This window comes from Budorcas taxicolor, chromosome 9 (genome assembly GCF_023091745.1).
Source record: "Budorcas taxicolor isolate Tak-1 chromosome 9, Takin1.1, whole genome shotgun sequence".
Lineage (NCBI taxonomy): Eukaryota > Metazoa > Chordata > Mammalia > Artiodactyla > Bovidae > Budorcas > Budorcas taxicolor.
In genome coordinates, this window is record NC_068918.1 from 56,703,172 (window position 1) to 56,724,037 (window position 20,866).

The 20,866-nt window shown below is 38.1% G+C and overlaps 1 protein-coding gene across 1 annotated transcript in view; it reads left to right on the forward strand.

Annotated features, from left to right (window-relative positions):
• The window catches only part of CEP162 (centrosomal protein 162), a 92,553-nt gene that overhangs the window by 12,269 nt on the left and 59,418 nt on the right, over positions 1-20,866 (forward strand). Inside the window, exons 3-8 of the mRNA XM_052645938.1 lie at positions 582-728; positions 1,058-1,238; positions 2,451-2,518; positions 14,749-14,864; positions 15,972-16,002; positions 19,779-19,895. Coding sequence (XP_052501898.1) covers positions 582-728; positions 1,058-1,238; positions 2,451-2,518; positions 14,749-14,864; positions 15,972-16,002; positions 19,779-19,895 — 660 coding nt within the window. The remainder of the gene's footprint in view (positions 1-581; positions 729-1,057; positions 1,239-2,450; positions 2,519-14,748; positions 14,865-15,971; positions 16,003-19,778; positions 19,896-20,866) is intronic.

Below are 20,866 nucleotides of genomic sequence, written 5' to 3' on the forward strand. Positions count from 1 at the left end.
CGCAGCCTGGAGTTGTCTCCCTTCCTTCCTTAATGGAAGGCAGGAGATATCTTTCAAGTGGCATGGTTTATGTATTAAGTACTTGTGCTTCAGAATAATTAATTTTTAAAGTCTTGATGCAAGTTTTTAAAATCTTCCATTGGGTAAGATTCACACAATCAAATAGAATTATAATTTTCCTTTTGTGAATTTTTCATCTGATTAATTTTTATTTCATATAGCAGATTTAGCTGCTGTCTCCTAGTGTGAAAGTGAAAGTGAAGTCGCCCAGTCCTGTCCGACTCTTTGCGACCCCATGGACTAGTAGCGTACCAGGCTTCTCCCTCCATGGGATTCTCCAGGCAAGAGTACTGGAGTGGGTTGCCATTTCCTTCTCCAGGGGATCTTCCCAACCCAGGGATCGAACCCTGGTCTCCCGCATTCCAGGCAGACACTTTAACCTCTGAGCCACTGGGGAAGCTGGTATAACTCATATAATAGCATAACAAGTCTAAGCTGGTATAACAGTATTACTGTGTTGGCATAGTGGTCAACACAATGCTCTTAATGTAAGTATCCAACTATGTTAAATCCCATCCCAGGACCATTTGGGACAAATGTAAGCTATTTGAAAACAAAGAAGACTTCTCAGCCTGTTATGGAAACAGAAGAAGAGTCTGCTGAAAGGATTCAGTTTCTAAAGAGCAGTGGAACCTCTATCTTGAGTATTGACAGCTTAGAGGCCAATGGTAAGAATTGTGGGGGATATAAGTTGACAGGTTAATTATGATGCTTATAATCAGAATTTTTAGAAAAATTAACTCTTAGCTCTCTTGGAGCCTTCACTGAAGTGTATAGACAGATTTAATATCTTCCCAGAAGGTTTAGAATTACACCTCTGGAGAATCCATAAAGCCTTACATATTATGAACACAAATCTATGTTTGGTGGTAAAAGAATAGGTAAAATAAAGATTTTTTTTTTAAGTTTTGCTATATAATTTCAATAAATGCAGCATTAAAATTAATTTCTTTAAAATTGTATATGTTAATGAAATATATTTGTGCTTTCTATTTAGAGATAGTTTCTGAGCTCAATCATAGTGTTCTCGGATTGGGACTGGACACGTTAGAAGAGCAAGAGGAAAAAGAACAATTTTTTGCCAGGCTTGAGAAAGGCTTAACGTCGTCCATTGATTATTCAAGGTTAAATAAGGAATTGGATTCTAATGACTCCATACATTTTAAAGCTTTACATAGGTAATGTAAATACAATATAAACAAATCATTAAATAATTTTTGTGTCTTTCTGTATTTTTATAAAGCTAGTATATGCATGTAATTAAAGGGTAAACATTATAACAGGCAAAATTTAAATCTTTTTAAATTCTATTTTCTGTTCATTATTTTGATTATTTGTGTCTTTATGAGTGTGTAGAATATGATTGGTATATATATTGACTGGAATACATTTGTATTTGAGCCTCTAGATACCTAAAATTTCATGCATGATATATTTTTGAGCTAAACAGCATATTGTTGAATAGACCTAACCAGCAAGGTAATCTATTAAGCATCTTCTACAGATAAAGTGAGTCCAGGTAGCTATTAGAAACTCAGGGGAGGGACTTCCTTGGTGGTTCAGTAGTTAAGACTCTATGCTTCCAACTGCAGGGGACACAGGTTTGATCCCTGGTTGGGAAGCTAAGATCCTGCATGCTGTGTGGTATGGTCAAAATTTTTAAAAATAAGGTAGGAACAAAAAGGGAAAGAGGAACCAGGGAGCAAAGACAGATCTGGTTTGTGTCCTACCTTTGTATATGGTTCACCCTAAAGATTCTCAGGAAACCTCATTTATCCTGGAAATTCTACTAGTTTACTGAGCTGGTGCCTTGTGCATGCCATAGACCTTTGGCATTCTCAAGATTTGTGAGACCTGATATATTTAATATCCTCAGTTTTAAGTTTTCCATCTAATTTTGAAAATTATAAATGGAAGTCAGATTACAAGTTTAAGATTTTAAGAACACCAAACTACAATTAAATTAAGGGTTAGGAAACTCATACCTCTGGTCATTAGAGTGACTGGTCTCCTGAGGATGCTTAGTTCTTACAGCCAGTGGACAAAGCAGTGACTGTCATGAACTACGTAGGGTCTGAGATTTTTACCCTACTTGCAAACTAAACTGTGGTTTTATGGAGGCTGACAGTTAACAAGGATTCTTGGGTCAGAAACAAAATGACTTTTTCTTGACAAAAGCAGAACCCCATATTTCTTCAGTGGCTGCAGTTTCAGGCTTGTAAGATCCTTCATTTTTAAAACATTGCCTTCATAGTTTCCAGATTTTCAGCTTTTGCTAGAACAAGAGTACTTAAGAAGAAATATGTATTATTAAAAGAGATTTTAAAAAAATATTCACAAAAGATTGCATGGAAATACATTATTAATGTGTGATATTAAATATTTTCTAGTAATCAAGCTAATATGGAGCTAAGTGAAGATAAACATGAGCATGAATCAAAACATGAAGAACTGGCAGGTAATTTCAGTGGTTTTAAAATTTACACTATTTGAAAAGATAATATAGCTTTTTCCCCCTTTTTAAAATTAATTTAATTAATTAATTAATTTTTAAAAATTTGCAATACTGTATTGGTTTTGCCATACATTGACATGAATCCGCCACAGGTGTACATGAGTTCCCAATCCTGAACCCCCCCTCCCACCTGTCTTCCCATATCATCTCTCTGAGTCATCCCAGTGCACCAGCCCCAAGCATCCTGTATCCTGTATCGAACCTAGACTGGTGATTCGTTTCTTACATGGTAGTATACAGGTTTCAATGCCATTCTCCCAAATCATCCCACCCTCTCCTTCTCCCAGAGTCCAAAAGTCTGTTCTATACATCTGTGTCTCTTTTGCTGTCTCGAACACAGGGTTATCATTACCATCTTTCTAAATTCCATAAATATGTGTTAGTATACTGTATTGGTGTTTTTCTTTCTGGCTTACTTCACTCTGTATAATCGGCTCCAGTTTCATCCAGCTCATTAGAACTGATTCAAATGTATTCTTTTCAATGGCTGAGTAATACTCCATTGTGTATATGTACCACAGCTTTCTTATCCATTCGTCTGCTGATGGACATCTGGGTTGCTTCCGTGTCCTGGCTATTGTAAACAGTGCTGCAATGAACATTGGGGTACACGTGTCTCTTTCAATTCTGGTTTCCTCGGTGTGTATGCCCAGCTGAAAAGATAATATAGCTTTTAATAAAGACATTGATAAGAGAGGGCTTCCCTAGTGGCTCAGCTGGTAAAAAATCCACCTGCAATGTAGGAGACCTGGGTTTGATCCCTGGGTTGGGAAGATCCCCTGAGAATGAAATGGCAACCTACTCCAGTATTCTTGCCTGGAGAATTCCATGGAAGAGGAGCCTTGTGGGCTACAATCCATGGGGTCGCAAAGAGTCGGAGACAACTGAGTGACTTTCATTTTCACTTGATAATACAATTTTATTTTTAATTATTTTTCTCTTATATTGGAAAGAGCTTGATCAGGTAGAGTGAGTTGCCTGTGTCACAAATGGAGCTACTAAGAAATTGTTGTAAGAGCAGGACTGTTTTGTTTGTTGGGAGTGGATAGTGGACCTGTTGGGAAGACAGAAAAAGGAATTTTTGTCCCAGGACCCGGGGAATGTGTACAGCCAGGACAAATACCTCCAAAGCATGGTTAGGGAGATACATCTTTTTCTGTCTTTTGACTTTAAATGTGTCTGTGTTTTAATATTTTAAATGGTTTTCTTTTAGTAGTGTATAGCTGAGTTTTAGTTTTATATCCAGTCAGACAATCTCAGACTTCTGGTTGAAATGTTTCTGCCCTTTGCAGAAAGATATTCATTGGTATGGTTATTTACTGTTTTGCCATTTGTTTCTTTCCATCTTTTTATTGTTATTGCTTTTGTGCTACATTTTGTTGGGTTGAGTATTTGTAGCATTCCATCCTAACCCTTCTTATGGCTTGTTAGTTGTACTTCTTAGCTGTATTTTTTTTATAGTTGCCTTATGATTCACGCTGTGCCTGTGCATCTTTACTTCATTAGCGCATACTTTAAAATAGCATTATGCCACTTTATATGAATTTTAACAGTAGTAAACTTCCCCCAGCCTTTTTGCCATTTTTGGCATATATTTTTCTTCTATATCTCTTAAAACCGCACAGTACAGCAGTATTAGTGTTCAGGCAGTCTGAGCGCAGGTTGGAAAAGAATTTCCAGACATAGAGCATTTCAGAAGGAAGTGAGTTTATTAAGAACAAAGCAGAAATAAAGTGGGTGCAGCAAGCAACAGTGGGCTGACAGATGGAGGAGTCGACAGTTTTTGTGGGTTAATAGCCAATTTTTATAGCCTTAAGACAGAATTCTTGCTGGATGGTTGGCATTAGGAGATGAGTTGGGGCGCTGTAGGCTGCTTACTGGAATGGGCATCTTTGCGTAATTGGGAGTCAGGAAGCTTGATAGTGATTATCAGAGTGCTTTTGGCAAGGTTACAAAGGGGCTCAGTCAGCTTTGGAGGTGTCCTTCTGTGGTGCACGGTTTCACACCTGTGGCCTTCGGGTCAACATTATTATTGCTTATAACAGACTATTAAATCTTATACATAATATAAAAGTCTATATTTATACTTATTCACATAGTTACCATTCCCAGTGAATTTTTTTACTTTTTATTTTGAAAGGAATCTTTAAAATTTGTTTTTAAATTAAGTTAGAATTAACATATATAACTTATTAGATCAGATGTACATCATGATGATTCAGTATCTGTATACATTGTGAAATGTTCACCATAATAAGTCTAGTTAGCATCTGTCACCTTCAATTCAGTTCAGTCACACAGTCGTGTCCGACTCTTTGCAACTCCATGGACTACAGTACATCAGGCTTCCCTGTCCATCACCAACTCCTGGAGCTTACTCAAACTCATGTCATTGAGTCGATGATGCCATCCAACCATCTCATCCTCTGTCGTCCCCTTCTCCTGCCCTCAATCTTTCCCAGTATCAGGATCTTTTCCAGTGACTCAGTTCTTCGCATCAGGTGGCCAGAGTATTGGAGTTTCAGCTTCAACATCAGTCCTTCCAGTGAATGTTCAGGACTGATTTCCTTTAGGATGGACTGGTTGGATCTCCTTGCAGTCCAAGGAACTCTCAAGAGTCTCCCCCAACACCAAGGTTCAAAAGCATCATTTCTTCAGTGCTCAGCTTTCTTTATAGTCCAGATCTCACATCCCTACGTGACTACTGGAAAAACCAAAGCTTTGACTAGACAGACCTTTGTTGGCAAAGTAATGTCTCTGCTTTTTAATATGCTATCTAGGTTGGTCATAATTTTTCTTCCAAGGAGCAAGCGTCTTTTAATTTCATGGCTGCAGTCACCATCTGCAGTGATTTTGCAGCCCCCAAAAATAAAGTCTGTCACTGTTTCCATTGTTTCCCCATCTGTTTGCCATGAACTGATGGGACCGGATGCCATGATCTTCATTTTCTGAATGTTGAGCTTTAAGCCAACTTTTTCACTCTCTTCTTTCACTTTCATCAAGAGGCTCTTTAGTTCTTCTTCACCTTCTGCCATAAGGGTGGTGTCATCTGCGTATGTGAGGTTATTGATATTTCTCCCGGCAATCATGATTCCAGCTTGTGCTTCTTCCAGCCCAGCATTTCTCATGATGTACTCTGCATAGAAGTTAAATAAGCAGGCTGACAATATACAGCCTTGACGTACTCCTTTTCCTATTTGGAACCAGTCTGTTCCACGTCCAGTTCTAACTGTTGCTTCTTGACGTGCATACAGATTTCTCAAGAGGCAGGTCAGGTGGTCTGGTATTCCTGTCTCTTTCAGAATTTTCCACAGTTTGTTGTGATCCACACAGTCAAAGGCTTTGGCATAGTGAATAAAACAGAAGTAGATGTTTTTCTGGAACTCTTGCTTTTTTGATGATCCATTGGATGTTGGCAATTTGATCTCTGGTTCCTCTGCCTTTTCTAAATCCAGCTTGAACATCTGGAAGTTCATGGTTCATGTATTGCTGAAGTCTGGCTTGGAGAATTTTGAGCATTACTTTGCTAGTGTGTTAGATGAGTGCAGTTGTATGGTAGTTTGAGCATTCTTTGGCATTGCCTTTTTGGAGGATTACAGTGAAAACAGACCTTTTCCAGTCCTGTGGCCACTGCTGAGTTTTCCCAATTTGCTGGCATATTGAGTGCAGCACTTTCACAGCATTATCTTTCAGGATTTGAAATAGCTCAACTGGAATTCCATCCCCTCCACTAGCTTTGTTCATGGTGAGGCTTCCTAGGCCCACTTGACTTCGCATTCCAGGATGTCTGGCTCTAGGTGAGTGATCACATCTTGGTTATCTGGGTCATGAAGATCTTTTTTGTATAGTTATTCTGTGTATTCTTGCCACCTCTTCTTAATATCTTCTGCTTCTGTTAGGCCCATACCGTTTCTGTCCTTTATTGAGCCCATCTTTGCATGAAATGTTCCTGTGATATTTCTAATTTTCTTGAAAAGATTGCTAGTCTTTCCCATTCTTTTGTTTTCCTCTATTTCTTTGCATTGATCACTGAGGAAGTGGTCTTATCTCTCCATGCTGTTCTTTGGAACTCTGCATTCAAATGGGTATGTTTTCATTTTCTCCTTTTCCTTTAGCTTCTCTTCTCTTCACAGCTATCTGTAAAACCTTGTCAGACAACCATTTTGCCTTTTTGCATTTCTTTTTCTTGGAGATGGTCTTGATCACTGCCTCCTGTACAGTGTCATGAACCTCTGTCCATAGTTCTTCAGGCACTCTGTCTATCAGATCTAATCCCTTGAATCTTTTATCACTTCCGCTGTATAATCATAAAAGATTTGATTTAGGTCATACCTGAATGGTCTAGAGGTTTTCCTTACTTCAATTTAAGTCTGAATTTGGCAATAAGGAGTTCATGATCTGAGCCACAGTCAGCTCCTGGTCTTGTTTTTGCTGACTGTATAGAGCTTCCTCATCTTTGACTGCAAAGAATATAACCAATCTGATTTTGTTATTGACCATCTGGTGATGTCCATGTTATTTCTTTTGTGTTGTTGGAAGAGGGTGTTTGCTATGACCAGTGCGTTCTCTTGGCAACACTCTATTAGCCTTTGCCACCTTCTGTCACCTTACATAATTGCAAAAAATTATTTTTTCTTGTGATGAGAAGTTTTAAAATCTGTTCTCTTAGCAGCTTTCAAATAGTTGTGATCTACTATTATTCTGAGTTTCTATCTAGTGGTATTTTTCTTCAGCATGTAAAACCTCTCTAGCTTTTCTTATAGTGCAGGTCTGCTAGGAATTAATTCTCTCAAGTGTTGTTTCTGAAAGTATATTTTGCCTTTGTTTTTGAAGAACAATTTTGCTTGATACAAAATTGTAGGTAATTTATTTTTTTTGAGCACTTTAATAATTTCCTTCTGTTGTCCTCTGACATTTCTCATGAGAAGTCGTCTCATGAGTGATTATGTGATTTTTGTGTATATAGTGTCTTTTCACTCTGTTTGAAAATTTTTCTCTTTAGTCCAGTTTTGTGGCAATTTGGTTAGGATGATCTTGGTGTGCTTTTGTTACATTTATCCTGTTTGGAGCTGGTTGAGCATCAGTTGATCTGTTAATTTATGGTTTCCATCAAAGTAAATGTTTGTGCCATTAATTCTTCAAAATTGTGTCTGGCTTCCCTTGCTTTCTGATCCTAATTGCAGATATGTTAGAAAGTTAAATTTTGTCCCATAGGTCAAAAGACTGTCATGTTTTAAAGCTTTTTTCCTCTCAGCTTTAGTTTTATTGCTGGGTTTTCAAGTTCATTAATCTTTTTTCCCCTTTAATCTCTTGTTACTTATTGTTTTTAACTCTAGAAGTTTCTTTTGGATCTTTCTTTTTTCCTCTCTTTAGTATATTTCTTCATGTTCTTTGCTTTCAAGTCCTGAACACTGAGTGTATTCTGCGATCCGAGTATTTCTTTATTTCTGGGTCTCCTCTAGTTGTGGTGACTTTCTCCTCCTTGTAATTCTAGTAAATTTTTAATTGAGTGTTGAATGTGTTGTAGATTTTTACATTGTTGAAATGAATCTTGAATTTTGTTTTCTTCTTTTCAACAGTGTTGAGGTTTGTTCTGGCTGAATGGTTGATCTTTTCAGGGCTTGTCTTCTGCTTTGTTAGGGGAAGTCCAGAGTAGCCTTACTTTAGCAGAGTTTGACACTGTTACTGAGACATTGCCCTCTTGATATTTTCAGTGGATGCACCTACTGAACAACAAGGATTTTTTCCACTCAAGCTGGTTAGACCTTCAAAATCACTTTTCCCTGTGCAACATATGGAATTTGTCCCACTTGTTCTTTGGTCAAACTACACTTAAATGATTAGTCTACAGGAGAGACTCAAGGGGGTCCCCTGTAGATTTCTAGCACTTTGTTTCTGAAAGTCGCTCAGTGGAGTCCAACTCTTTGCAACCCCATGGACTATAGGGTCCGTGGAATTCTCCAGGCCAGAACACTGGAGTAGGTAGCCATTCCCTTCTCCAGAGAATCTTTGCAACCCAGGGATCAAACCCAGGTCTCCTGCATTGCCACCAGACTCTTTACCAGCTCAGCTTCCTTCCTTTATCACTTGCCTGCAGCCTACCTTGTCTTTTCAGGACTCTTATCTCTGTTTTCTTAACACAGTAAGACTGTCCTGATCTCCCTGATCCTGCTTAGCACCCTGTGATGTATGTACCTTCTAGTAAATGTAGACTCAGCTCACTTGTTTTTCTTTCTTAAGAATCATATTTTTACACTGCTGATTGTCCAGTATCTGAAAACATTTGTTTCATATACTTTATACATTTTATTCTTTATTTTGGAATAGGAAACAACAATCCTCTCTAGTATTCTTGAAAATTACTCAGATAGAAGAGCCTGGTGGGTTACAGTCCATGGTGTCACAAAGAGTTGGACACAACTGAGTATGCATGTACTCATTATTTACAGAGTCCTCGAAATCCAACATGGTACAACTGAAAATCTCTAGATTGCATCATACTTAAAACTTATCAGCCAAATATTCTAACAGAGAAGGAAAAAATATCTCCAAAATTTATCTTTTAGATCTTTTACATCAAGAATTGTTTGCTTATTTTCTATTTATGCAAATTATATTTTCAAAGTTGCAGATGTGGAGTATATTAGTAGAAATCCCTAAAGATGAATGTGCAGTGTCTTCCGGTCAAACAGATCAGAAGTGTAAAAATTGCTGTTGTTGTTCAGTCACTCAGTTGTGTCCTATTCTTTAAGACCCCATGGACTTAGTATGCCAGGCTTCCCTGTACTTCAACATCTCCCAGAACTTGCTCAAACTCATGTCAATTGTTTTGGTGATGCCATGCAATCATCTCGTCCTCTCTCATCCCCTATCTCCTGCCTTCAGTCTTTCCCAGCTTCAGGGTCTTTTCTAATGAGTTGGCTCTTCACCTCAGGTGGCCAAAGTATTGGAGTTTCAGGTTCAACATCAGTCCTTCCAGTGAATATTCAGAACTGATTTCCTTTAGGATGGACTGGTTTGATCTCCATGCAGTCAAAGGGACTCTCAAGAATCTTCTCCAACACCATAGTTCAAAAGCATAAATTCTTTCACGCTGCGCCTTGTTTATGGTCCAACTCTCACATCCACACATGACTGCTGGAAAAACCACAGCTTTGACTATGTAGACCTTTGTTGGCAAAGTACTGTCTGTACTTTTTAATATGCTGTCTAGGTTTGTCATAGCTTTTCTTCCAAGGAGCAAGCGTCTTTTAATTTTATGGCTGCAGTCACCACCTGCAGTGATTTTGGAGCCCAAGAAAATAAAAAATAAAAATTAATATTCTCATTGTTTTCCAAACAGTGTGAAAGAGCTGGTGGATATTATTATCTCTGATATTTCTCATATGAGAACCACCTTCTCAACTGGGTTTTATTTGTCCTTTTTATATGAACTTAATTCCCCTTACTGTTTCTTTTAGAAATTGCTGATTCATTGTTTTCCTCCCTTTTATTTCTTGTCTGTCTTATTTCTCTCTGTGTCTACCAGTGGCATTTCCTTCTTGCTTCAAAAAAATTCCCGAAATTGGTCTTTTATATGTTAGATAGTAATATTTGCCTACAGACTATTCTGTTACTAAGTGCCAACAAAATGTAGTTCTAAAAAGTGCACATTAGATTAGTACTTTTCTTAAATAATATTTGGCTTTATTAACTTTTAATTCAGATTAAGTAAAACATAAGCTATAATACTCAGTTCATTTCAGTCCAGTCGCTCAGTCATATCTGACTCTCTGTGACCCCATGAATTGCAGCACACCAGGCCTCCCTATCCATCACCAACTCCCAGAGTTCACTCAAACTTATGTCCATTGAGTCTGATGCCATCCAGCCATCTCATCCTCTGTCATCCCCTTCTCCTTCTGCCCCCAGCCCCTCCCAGCATCAGAATCTTTTCCAATGAGTCAGCTCTTCGCATGAGGTGGCCAAGTATTGGAGTTTCATCTTTAGCATCAGTCTTTCCAAAGAACACGCAGGACTGATCTCCTTTAGAATGGACTGGTTGGATCTCCTTGCAGTCCAAGGGACTCTCAAGAGTCTTCTCCAACACCATAGTTCAAAAGGATCAATTCTTAGGCACTCAGCTTTCTTCACAATCCAACTTTCACATCCATACATGACCACTGGAAGAACCATAGCCTTGACTAGACAGACCTTTGTTGGCAAAGTAATGTCTCTGCTTTTCAATATGCTATCTAGGTTGGTCATAATTTCCTTCCATGGAGTAAGTGTCTTTCAATTTCATGGCTGCAATCACCATCTGCAGTGATTTGGAGCCCAAAAAAATAAAGTCTGAAACTATTTCCACTGTTTCCCCATCTATTTCCCATGAAGTGATGGGACTGGATGCCATAATCTTAGTTTTCTGAATGTTGAGCTTTAAGCCAGCTTTTTCACTCTCCTCTTTCACTTTCATCAAGAGGCTTTTTAGTTCCTCTTCACTTTCTGCCATAAGGGTGGTGTCATCTGCATATCTGATGTTATTGATATTTCTCTCGCCAATCTTGATTCCAGCTTGTGTTTCTTGCAGTCCAGCATTTCTCATGATGTACTCTGCATAGAAGTTAAATAAGCAGGGTGACAGTATACAGCCTTGATGTACTCCTTTTCCTGTTTGGAACCAGTCTGTTGTTCCATGTCCAGTTCTAACTGTTGCTTCCTGACCTGCATATAGGTTTCTCAAGAGGCAGGTCAGGTGGTCTGGTATGCACATCTCTTTCAGAATTTTCCACAGTTTATTGTGATCCACACAGTCAAAGGCTTTGGCATAGTCAATAAAGCAGAAATAGATGTTTCTCTGGAACTCTGTTGCTTTTTCCATGATCCAGCGGATGTTGGTAATTTGATCTCTGGTTCCTCTGCGTTTTATAAAACCAGCTTGAACATCTGGAAGTTCACGGTTCACGTATTGCTAAAGCCTGGCTTGGAGAATTTTGAGCATTACTTTACTAGCGTGTGAGATGAGTGCAATTGTGCGGTAGTTTGAGCATTCTTTGGCATTGCCTTTCTTTGAGATTGGAATGAAAACTGACCTTTTCCAGTCCTGTGGCCACTGCTGAGTTTTCCAAATTTACTGGCATATTGAGTGCAGCACTTTGACAGCATCATCTTCCAGGATTTGAAATAGCTCATCTGGAATTCCATCATCTCCACTAGCTTTGTTTGTAGTGATGCTTTCTAAGGCCCACTTGACTTCACATTCCAGGATGTCTGGCTCTAGGTGAGTGATCACACCATCATGATTATCTTGGTCAGGAAGATCTTTCTTGTACAGTTCTTCTGTGCATTACTGCCACCTTTTCTTAATATCTTCTGCTTCTGTTAGGGCCATACCATTTCTGTCCTTTATCGAGCCCATCTTTGCATGAAATGTTCCCTTGGTATCTCTAATTTTCTTGAGGAGATCTCCAGTCTTTCCCATTCTGTTCTTTTCCTCTATTTCTTTGCATTGATTGCCGAGGAAGGCTGTCTTATCTCTTCTTGCTATTCTTTGGAACTCTGCATTCAGATGCTTATATCTTTCCTTTTCTCCTTTGCTTTTTGCTTCTCTTTTCACAGCTATTTGTAAGGCCTCCCCAGACAGCCATTTTGCTTTTTTGCATTTCTTTTCCACGGGGATGGTCTTGATCCCTGTCTCCTGTACAGTGTCACGAACCTCATTCTATAGTTCATCAGGCACTCTATCTATCAGATCTAGGCCCTTAAATCTATTTCTCACTTCCACTGTATAATCATAAGGGATTTGATTTAGGTCATACCTGAATGGTCTAGCGGTTTTCCCTACTTTCTTCCATTTAAGTTTGAATTTGGCAATAAGGAGCTCATGATCTGAGCCACAGTCAGCTCCTGGTCTTATTTTTGTTGACTGTATAGAGCTTCTCCATCTTTGGCTGCAAAGAATATAACCGATCTGATTTCGGTTTTGTCCATCTGGTGATGTCTGTGTGTAGAGTCTTCTCTTGTGTTGTTGGAAGAGGATGTTTGCTATGACCAGTGTGTTCTCTTGGCGAAACTCTATTAGCCTTTGCCATGCTTCATTCCGTATTCCAAAGCCAAATTTGCCTGTTACCCAGATGTTTCCTGACTTCCTACTTTTGCATTCCAGTCCCCTATAATGAAAAGGACATCTTTTTTGGGTGTTAGTTCTAAAAGGTCTTGTAGGTCTTCATAGAACCTTTCAACTCTAACTTCTTCAGCATTACTTGTTGGGGCATAGACTTGGATTACTCTGGATAATATTTGGATAATACTAACAAAGATAAATTATTACTGCTCAACATAATGGCTAAGACTAACATACAGTGCATATTATATAACACGAACTCTTAAATCTCAGCAATTCTCTGAAATAAATATTGTTCCTACTTTATAGCTGGGAAACATGAGGCAAAGAGTTTGTGACTTGCTTTTTGTTCTACAACTGAAAAATAGTAGAATCAGAAGTTGAATACAAGTCTTGTGGCTCTGGTCATGCTACAAGCACTATGCCACAGTATCTGAACTGTTTCTGTACTGCTTCTTTGAGGTGACACAAGCACTACGTCCTCTTCCATTGATTTTAGAAAGTTCCCGAATTCCAAGTAGTTGTTTAAGTTCATGTCTTACTCTCCTGGAGGACTTCCCTGTAGCTCAAATGGTAAAGAAGCTGCCTGCAATGCAGGAAACCTGGATTCAATCCCTCAGTCAGGAAGATCCTCTGGAGAAGGGGATGGCAGTCCACTCCAGTATTCTTGCTTGGAGAATCCCATAGACAGAGAAGCCCGCATGTTCATGGGGTGGCAAAGAGTTGGACACAACTGAGCGACTGAAACTTACTTACTTACTATACGCTACCATATGTCTTCCCTCCTTGTTCATCATTTTTACTTAAGCAAGGCTAACTCCTGAGATACTTAAAATTCAGTGATTCCCACTAGAATATGAGAATATTTATCACCTGTTATTGGTCCTAGCATCTAGAATTTAATACAAGGTAATTTCTCTGTAACTGTTATGTGAATTAAATTGTCTATTGATGCTATAAAATTCCAGGCAGAGTTCCTTTTCTGATAGAAGAAAAATAGAGGTGAGCTTCTCAGCCTCAGAATATAGATATTGTTGTAACTAACCAACCAACCTAGTTTATCTACCTAAGTCACAGTACCCATGTTCTTCCACCCTTGTATATTTCTGTAGGTAGATCTCACTGGGAACATCTCTGTTTAACTTACTCAGTTTCAGACTTCCATTGTTAATCTCCATTCAAAGAGAAGACTAAAAGATGGTCATTCCAGAAGCAGACTCTCAAACCTCTTGCAGTCTTCGCCCATCAGGCCATCCTGTCTCTGAACATGATCTAATTTTTAAAATACAAATCAGATTATAAATGGTCAGTTCTGTTTTGAAAAGGCCATTCTTGTTCTGCAGCCCACAAATCTCAGTCAGTCCTTCAACTGGAGGGCTATAGACAACCAATTAAAAATTGATCATGAGATCCTGGCTAGACAGTTTCTCCCCATCTTCATCTTAAGAAGCCTGATAGCATCATGTTAACTGGACAGACCTTTGCTGCAGTCATTGAGATAATAATTTGGGACTTGAGCTGAGAGATGCCTAGGATTGGGAAACAGTGAAGGTCATTAAGGCTAGTATTTTCCTGAGGGAGGTGTCAGAGATAGAGCTTTCATAAGTACTGCTTAAGGGTAACAGTAGAAATACCTATAAAGACTAAAAAAATCAACTTAAGTAAAATCCAACCTTTGTTTAAGCAAGTCTAGATTTTTCAAAAGTGCTGCCTTTTAGAAGTAAGCAATTTGAGATTTTTATCTTCAAAGTAACTGCAATTTGTTTTAGAAATATATAATATTTTGAACACTTCCAGAAAATTTTAGTTGGAAAATAATATAAAATATTATATAAAAATATAATAAAACTAATGACTACTTGAAAGTACAAAAAAAAGCCCACCCAAGTCTTAAGAATTGAATTCTCATCAATCTTTTCCTCAAAATAGTGTGTTCCTAAAGATATCCTCATGCTAACATTTAAGTAAATTACTTGTACGCAGACTTCTTTCAGAAATCAACAGTCTTTTCCTGGGAACTTGACTTTTTTGACTATGATTCTTGTGTTTTTTTAAAAACTATTTTTTTCAGAAAATTATAGTGATGATTTTGAAGAGGAAGAGGATACTGATGCACCTTTGACTCTTAAGGGAGAGACTAAGTCCAAAGAAAATTCCCATTCAGAAAAAACAAATGTACCCAAACAGGTATGTATCAATTATATGTTTGACAGTTTGGAAACTTCTTTCATTACCTTAGCTGACTACTGACTGTTGCTCTAAAAAGAGCTTGAAATACAGAGTTCTTTATAGTCTTGCTCACTGTTGTAAAGTTATAAGTCTCTTAATACTCAGCTACTTTCTTAACTCAGGATGTCAATTTTAATCTTAATGAAATACATGGCAGTTGATGGTTTTCTGAAAGATTTCTTTTGGGAAATTTCTTTAAACTTTGAAAATTGAAAATTTCATTAAAATTTAAAATCTTAATTTTTAAACAGGTATATTAAACTGTACTTTTCTTTGATTGGTCTTGTCCTTGTGAGACATTCCCTCCCTAGTATTTATGCCAATAGTGATGTTACTGTCTGAAACTTACTGGGCTAAGATTGTAAATTAAATTAATAGTTACTAAATTATTCTTCCTGGTGGCTCAGAGGTTAAAGCATCTGCCTGCAATGCAGGAGACCCCAGTTCGATCCCTGGGTTGGGAAGATCCCCTGGAGAAGGAAATGACAATCCACTCCAGTATTCTTGCCTGGACAATCCCACGGAGGAAGGAGCCTGGTAGGCTACAGTCCACGGGGTCGCAAAGAGTCGGACACGACTGAGTGACTTCACTTCACTGCACTTAAATTATTCAGTTCACATTCAGGGATGTTATACTGTAATTCTCTCATTAGTCAGTTTTTACCAAGACATGCCAGATAGAACATATCCTTGAAGCTACCTAAGAGTAGACAGTTGCTATTATAAACTAGTGATGTTATCTTGGAATTCAATAAAGAGGATAATTTTGCAGCAAGGTAGATGAACAGATGACATCAGGTACTTTAAACAGGGCTCATAAAGGCCTAAATTAATTGCTGGTAATCACCAAGGTTCTGAAGAGACTTGTAGAAGTTCTCACTACTACATTTGTCTAGTCTTAGAGAATTGTCAGTTGAAGAGCATGATAAAAGAAATCCAGAAAGCGTATTTCTTGAGCTTTTCATAATGGGGTAAAGTGCTGGCTTTCAAGTTCTGTTACTCTTTGCAGTGTAGTCATTTCATATAAGTTCAATTTCAAATCATATAATTTTTTTTTTAATTTAGGAAGAAGAAAAAACTGGCATGCTGGCTAATGGTAAATATTATCTGTATTCATAAATTTTGTAGATAAACAGTCTGTTCAGAACTCTATCTAATTCTGGATAAATTACTGTCTCTGTTTTTAAATAATTTCTGGTGAATTAAAATTTATAGATTTTCTCAATATGTTCTTTATGCCTATCTTAAATTCTTCCTGTTGTATTTAAGGATATATGTTTTTTAAAAACCCCGGACCAGGGGGTTGGAGCAGATGGGGTGGGGGCTGGCCCAGAGGGGGCTGGGTTGGAGCAGATAGATGGGCAAGGCTGGCCCAGAGGGGCAGGGATGGACCGAAGGGGCGGGGCTGGCCCAGAGGAGCAGGGATGGACCAGGGGCGGGGTTGGAGCAAATGGGGCGGGTCTGGCCCAGAGAGGAAGGGAGGGACTGAGTGGGAGTGACTGGTCCAGAGCGGACAAGGCTGGCCCAGAGAGCCTGGGGTTGGGAGGCAGGGCTGGGCAGCAGAGCCCTTAGCAATGTCGGCCCTAAGGAGGTGAATAACAGGGACCAGTCATTCGTGCACCTGGTGGTGCTGTCCCCCATCCCCAGAGGGAGTGCCCTTACCTCAATCTTATGGGAGGAGGGGGGCAGGTGGGCAGCCACAAACCAGTCCCCAGGTGCTGGGTAGGAGACGTTGACAGAGGCGTTGTCCTGCAGCATCTTGAGGAGGAAGGAGGGCTGCATGGAGGTATTGTTGGTGAAGCTGGTGCCCAGTGGGTTGATAAAAAAAGCCCGGACCAAATGCCTTTATGGATAAATTTTACCAAACATTCAGAGATTATTAATGTTATGTATACTATCATGTAAGAAACGAATCGCCAGTCTATGTTCGACGCAGGATACGGGATGCTTGGGGCTGGTGCACGGGGATGATCCAGAGAGATGATATGAGGTGGGAGGGGGGTTCAGGATTGGGAACCCATGTACACCCGTGGTGGATTCATGTCAATGTATGGCAAAACCAATACAGTATTGTAAAGTAAAATATAGTAAAAATAAAAATTAAAAAAAAATAAAATATTCTGCTCAAAGGAAAAAAAACCACAAAGATTATTAATGTTAATCCTCCTTAAACTCTTCTTAAAAAAAAACAGAAAAAGGGGGAATTTTTTCGAAGACCCAGCATCACCTTGATACGAAAGCTAGACAAATATTCCTCAAGAAGACTACAAATAAGCAATTATATTTGCAGTGACATCAAAAAGAATACAAACTTAGGAATAAATTTTATCAAGGTAAATTATGCCTAGAACTATAAAACATCGGAAAGAAATTGAACACTGAAATAAAATAGAAAAATATTCTGTGCTCATAGATTAAAAGAATTACTAGTGTTAAAATGTCCATAGTATCCAAAGTGATCTACAGATTCAGTGAAATTCCTATCAAATTCCAGTGACATTTTTCACAGAAAAAAAAATAATTCTAAAGTTTTTATGAAACCACAAAGGACTTCACATAACTAAAGCAAGCTTGAGAAAGAGCAAAGCATGGAGGCATCACACTCCCTGACTTCAAAATATATTACAGAACTATAGTAACCAAGACAGCATGGTACTGGTGTAAAAACAGACATAAAACCAATGAAACAAAAAGTCCATGCACCTTTGGTCACCTGAACTTCAACAAGGGTGCCAAGAATATAAAATGAGGACAGATAGTCTCTTCAGTACTTCATGTTTAGAAAACTAGGTGTCCACATGCAGAAGAATGAAATTGGATCCTTATCTCATACCACATACGAAGTCAACTCAAAATGGATCAAAGATTTAAGTATAAGATCAGAAACTGCTTAAATGAAAAGAAAAACATAGGAATACAGCTGCTTGATGTTATACTGGGCAATAATCTTTTGGATATGACCCCCAAATCACAAGCAAGAAAAGTAAAATAGCTAAATGGGATTGAATTAAACTAAAAAAGCTTCTACATACATAGCAAAGGAAAACAGCAGAGTGAAAAGGCAGCTTATAAAGTAGGGCAAAATATTTATGAACTATATATATATATATATATGAACTATATATGAACATATATATATATGGTAAAGGATTAATACCCACAACATACAGAAAACTCACACAACTCGGTAACAATAATAACAAAAATTAAAAGTGAGCAGAGGACCCAAATAGACATTTCTCAAATATGCAGCTGGACAAACAAGTATATGAGAAATTACTAAACTTAACTAATCATCAGGGAAATGCAGATCAAAACCATAATGAGGTATCACCTCAGACTTGTTAGATGATTAGTATCAAAAAGAGGAAAAATAAGTTTTGGCAAGGATATAGAGAAAAGAGAACTTCAGTACACTATTGGTAGGGATATAAATTGGTGCAGCCATTATGGAAAGCAGGATAGAGGTTCCTGAAAAAAAACTAAAAGTGGAACTTACCTTATTATTCAGAATCCCACTTCTGGATATATAACTGGAAGAGATATCTGTACTCCCATATTTGTGTGTATGCTCAGTTGCCAAGACGTGTACAACTCTTTGTGACCCCATGAATCGTAGCCCACCATGCCCCTCTGTCCATGGGATTTTTCCAAGTAAGAATACTAGAGTGGGTTGCCATTTCTTCCTCCAAGGGATCTTCCCGACCCAAGGATCGAACCTACTGGGTCTACTGGATTTGCAGGCAGATTCTTTACCCTGAGCCACCTAGGAAGCCCCATTGTCATGTTTATTGTGGGATTATTCATAATAGACAAGATATGGATAGAACTTAAATGTCCTGCCATTTGCAACAAAATGGATATATGTGGAGATATTGCAGTAAGGGAAATAAGCAGATGAAGAAAGATGCGTACTGTTTACCTTCACTTATATGTGGAATATAAAAATGTCAATATCCTCGAAACAGAGTAGAATGATGGTTACCAGGGGCTGGGTTTGGGGCATATGGAGGTTGGTTAAGGGGTACAAGTAAGTTATGGATATGTGATGTGCAACAGTGTTGACTGTAATTAGTGTATACTTGAAACTCACTCAACAGGGAGATCCTAAGTGTTCTTATCACATACACAAAAATGGGTACATGGATATGTTAATTAGCTTGATTTGGTTGATTATTTTATAGTGTATCAGTTCAGTTCAGTTGCTCAGACATGTCTGACTCTGTGCGACCGACCCCATGAACCACAGCACGCCAGGTCTCCCTGTCCATCACCGACTCCTGGAGTTTATCCAAACTCATGTCCAGTGAGTCAGTGATGCCGTCCAACCATCTTATCCTCTGTTGTCCCCTTCTCCTCCTGCCCTCAATCTTTCCCAGCATCAGGGTCTTTTCGAATGAGTCAGCTCTTCGCATCAGATGGCCCAAGTATTGGAGTTTCAGCTTCAACATCAGTCCTTCCAGTGAACACCCAGGACTGATCTCCTTTAGGATGGACTGGTTGGATTTTATAGTGTATAAGTTTATCAAATCAACAAGTCATAGATCTCAAATCTATACAATTTTTAATCAGCACTATGTGTCAATAAAATTGAGAAAAAGGCTTTTTTTGTTGTTATTTTCCTCAGCCCTTTGCCTTTTACATATAAAGGTACATTAGACCTGTATTTAAGCATAGATAAGTTTTGATGTAAGCCTACTCTGTTGTATATAAGAAGAAAGTCATTCTTGTTCTAGGTACATAGTTATATATTCTTTATATGTAAACATTTATCTTTGTTTTTATACAGATTGCATATGATTTAAGTATTTTATTAATAGAACCATATAAGCTTATTTATATTCCTAACATTTTTCTTTTATGTTATTCCAGTAGTGCTGCTTGATTCATTAGACTCTGTTGCAGAAGTCAACCTTGATGAACAGGATAGAACAAAAACTAAGCCAAAGGCTCTGTCAGATATGACTGATAATGAAATGATTGCAACAGGTAAGAATGAGAAACTATAGCTAGTCTCTAAACATATAATATTTTGTGACTAATTGACTTCATTTCTGGGAAAAATATATATGATATATAATAATACATGTAATAACTATCAATAAAATTTTACATTTTTATTGAAGTATATCTGATTTATAAAGTGTTAGTTTCAGGAATGATTAAGTTATATATGTGTGTATATGTAGACATACTGATGTGTGTGTATATATATATTTTTAGATTCTTTTCTGTTATATATTATTACAAGATGTTGAATATAGTTTTCCTGTGCTATACAGTAGGTCCTTATATCTGTCTTATATATAGTAGTGTGTATCTGTTAATCCCAAACTCCTAGTTTATTCCTCCTTTAGTAACCAGAAGTTTGTTTTCTGTGTCTGTGGGTCTGTTTCTGTTTTGTGAATAAGTTCATTTGTCTCATTTTTTTAGATTCTGCATATAAGGCTATCATACAGTATTTATCTCTTTCTGACTTACTTCACTTAGTATGATAATCTCTGAATTCATTTATGCTGCTTCAGATGACATTATTTCATTATTTTTCATGGCTGAGTAGTATTTCAGTGCACATGCATGTACAAGTGTGTATACACATCACGTCTTCTTTATCCATTCATCTATTGATAGACACCTAGGTTGCTTTCATGTTTTGAGTCTTGTAAATAGTGTTGCTATGAATAGTGGAGTGCATGTATCTTTTTGAGTTAAGAGTGTTCATCTTTTCTGGATATACGCCCAAGAGTTGGGATTGCTGGATCATATGGTAACTCTTATTTAGTTTTTTCAGTTCAGTTCAGTTCAGTCGCTCAGTCGTGTCCGACTCTTTGTGACCCCACAAATCACAGCACGCCAGGCCTCCCTGTCCATCACCAACTCCTAGAGTTCACTCAGACTCATGTCCATCAAGTCGGTGATGCCATCCAGCCATCTCATCCTCTGTCATCCCCTTCTCCTCC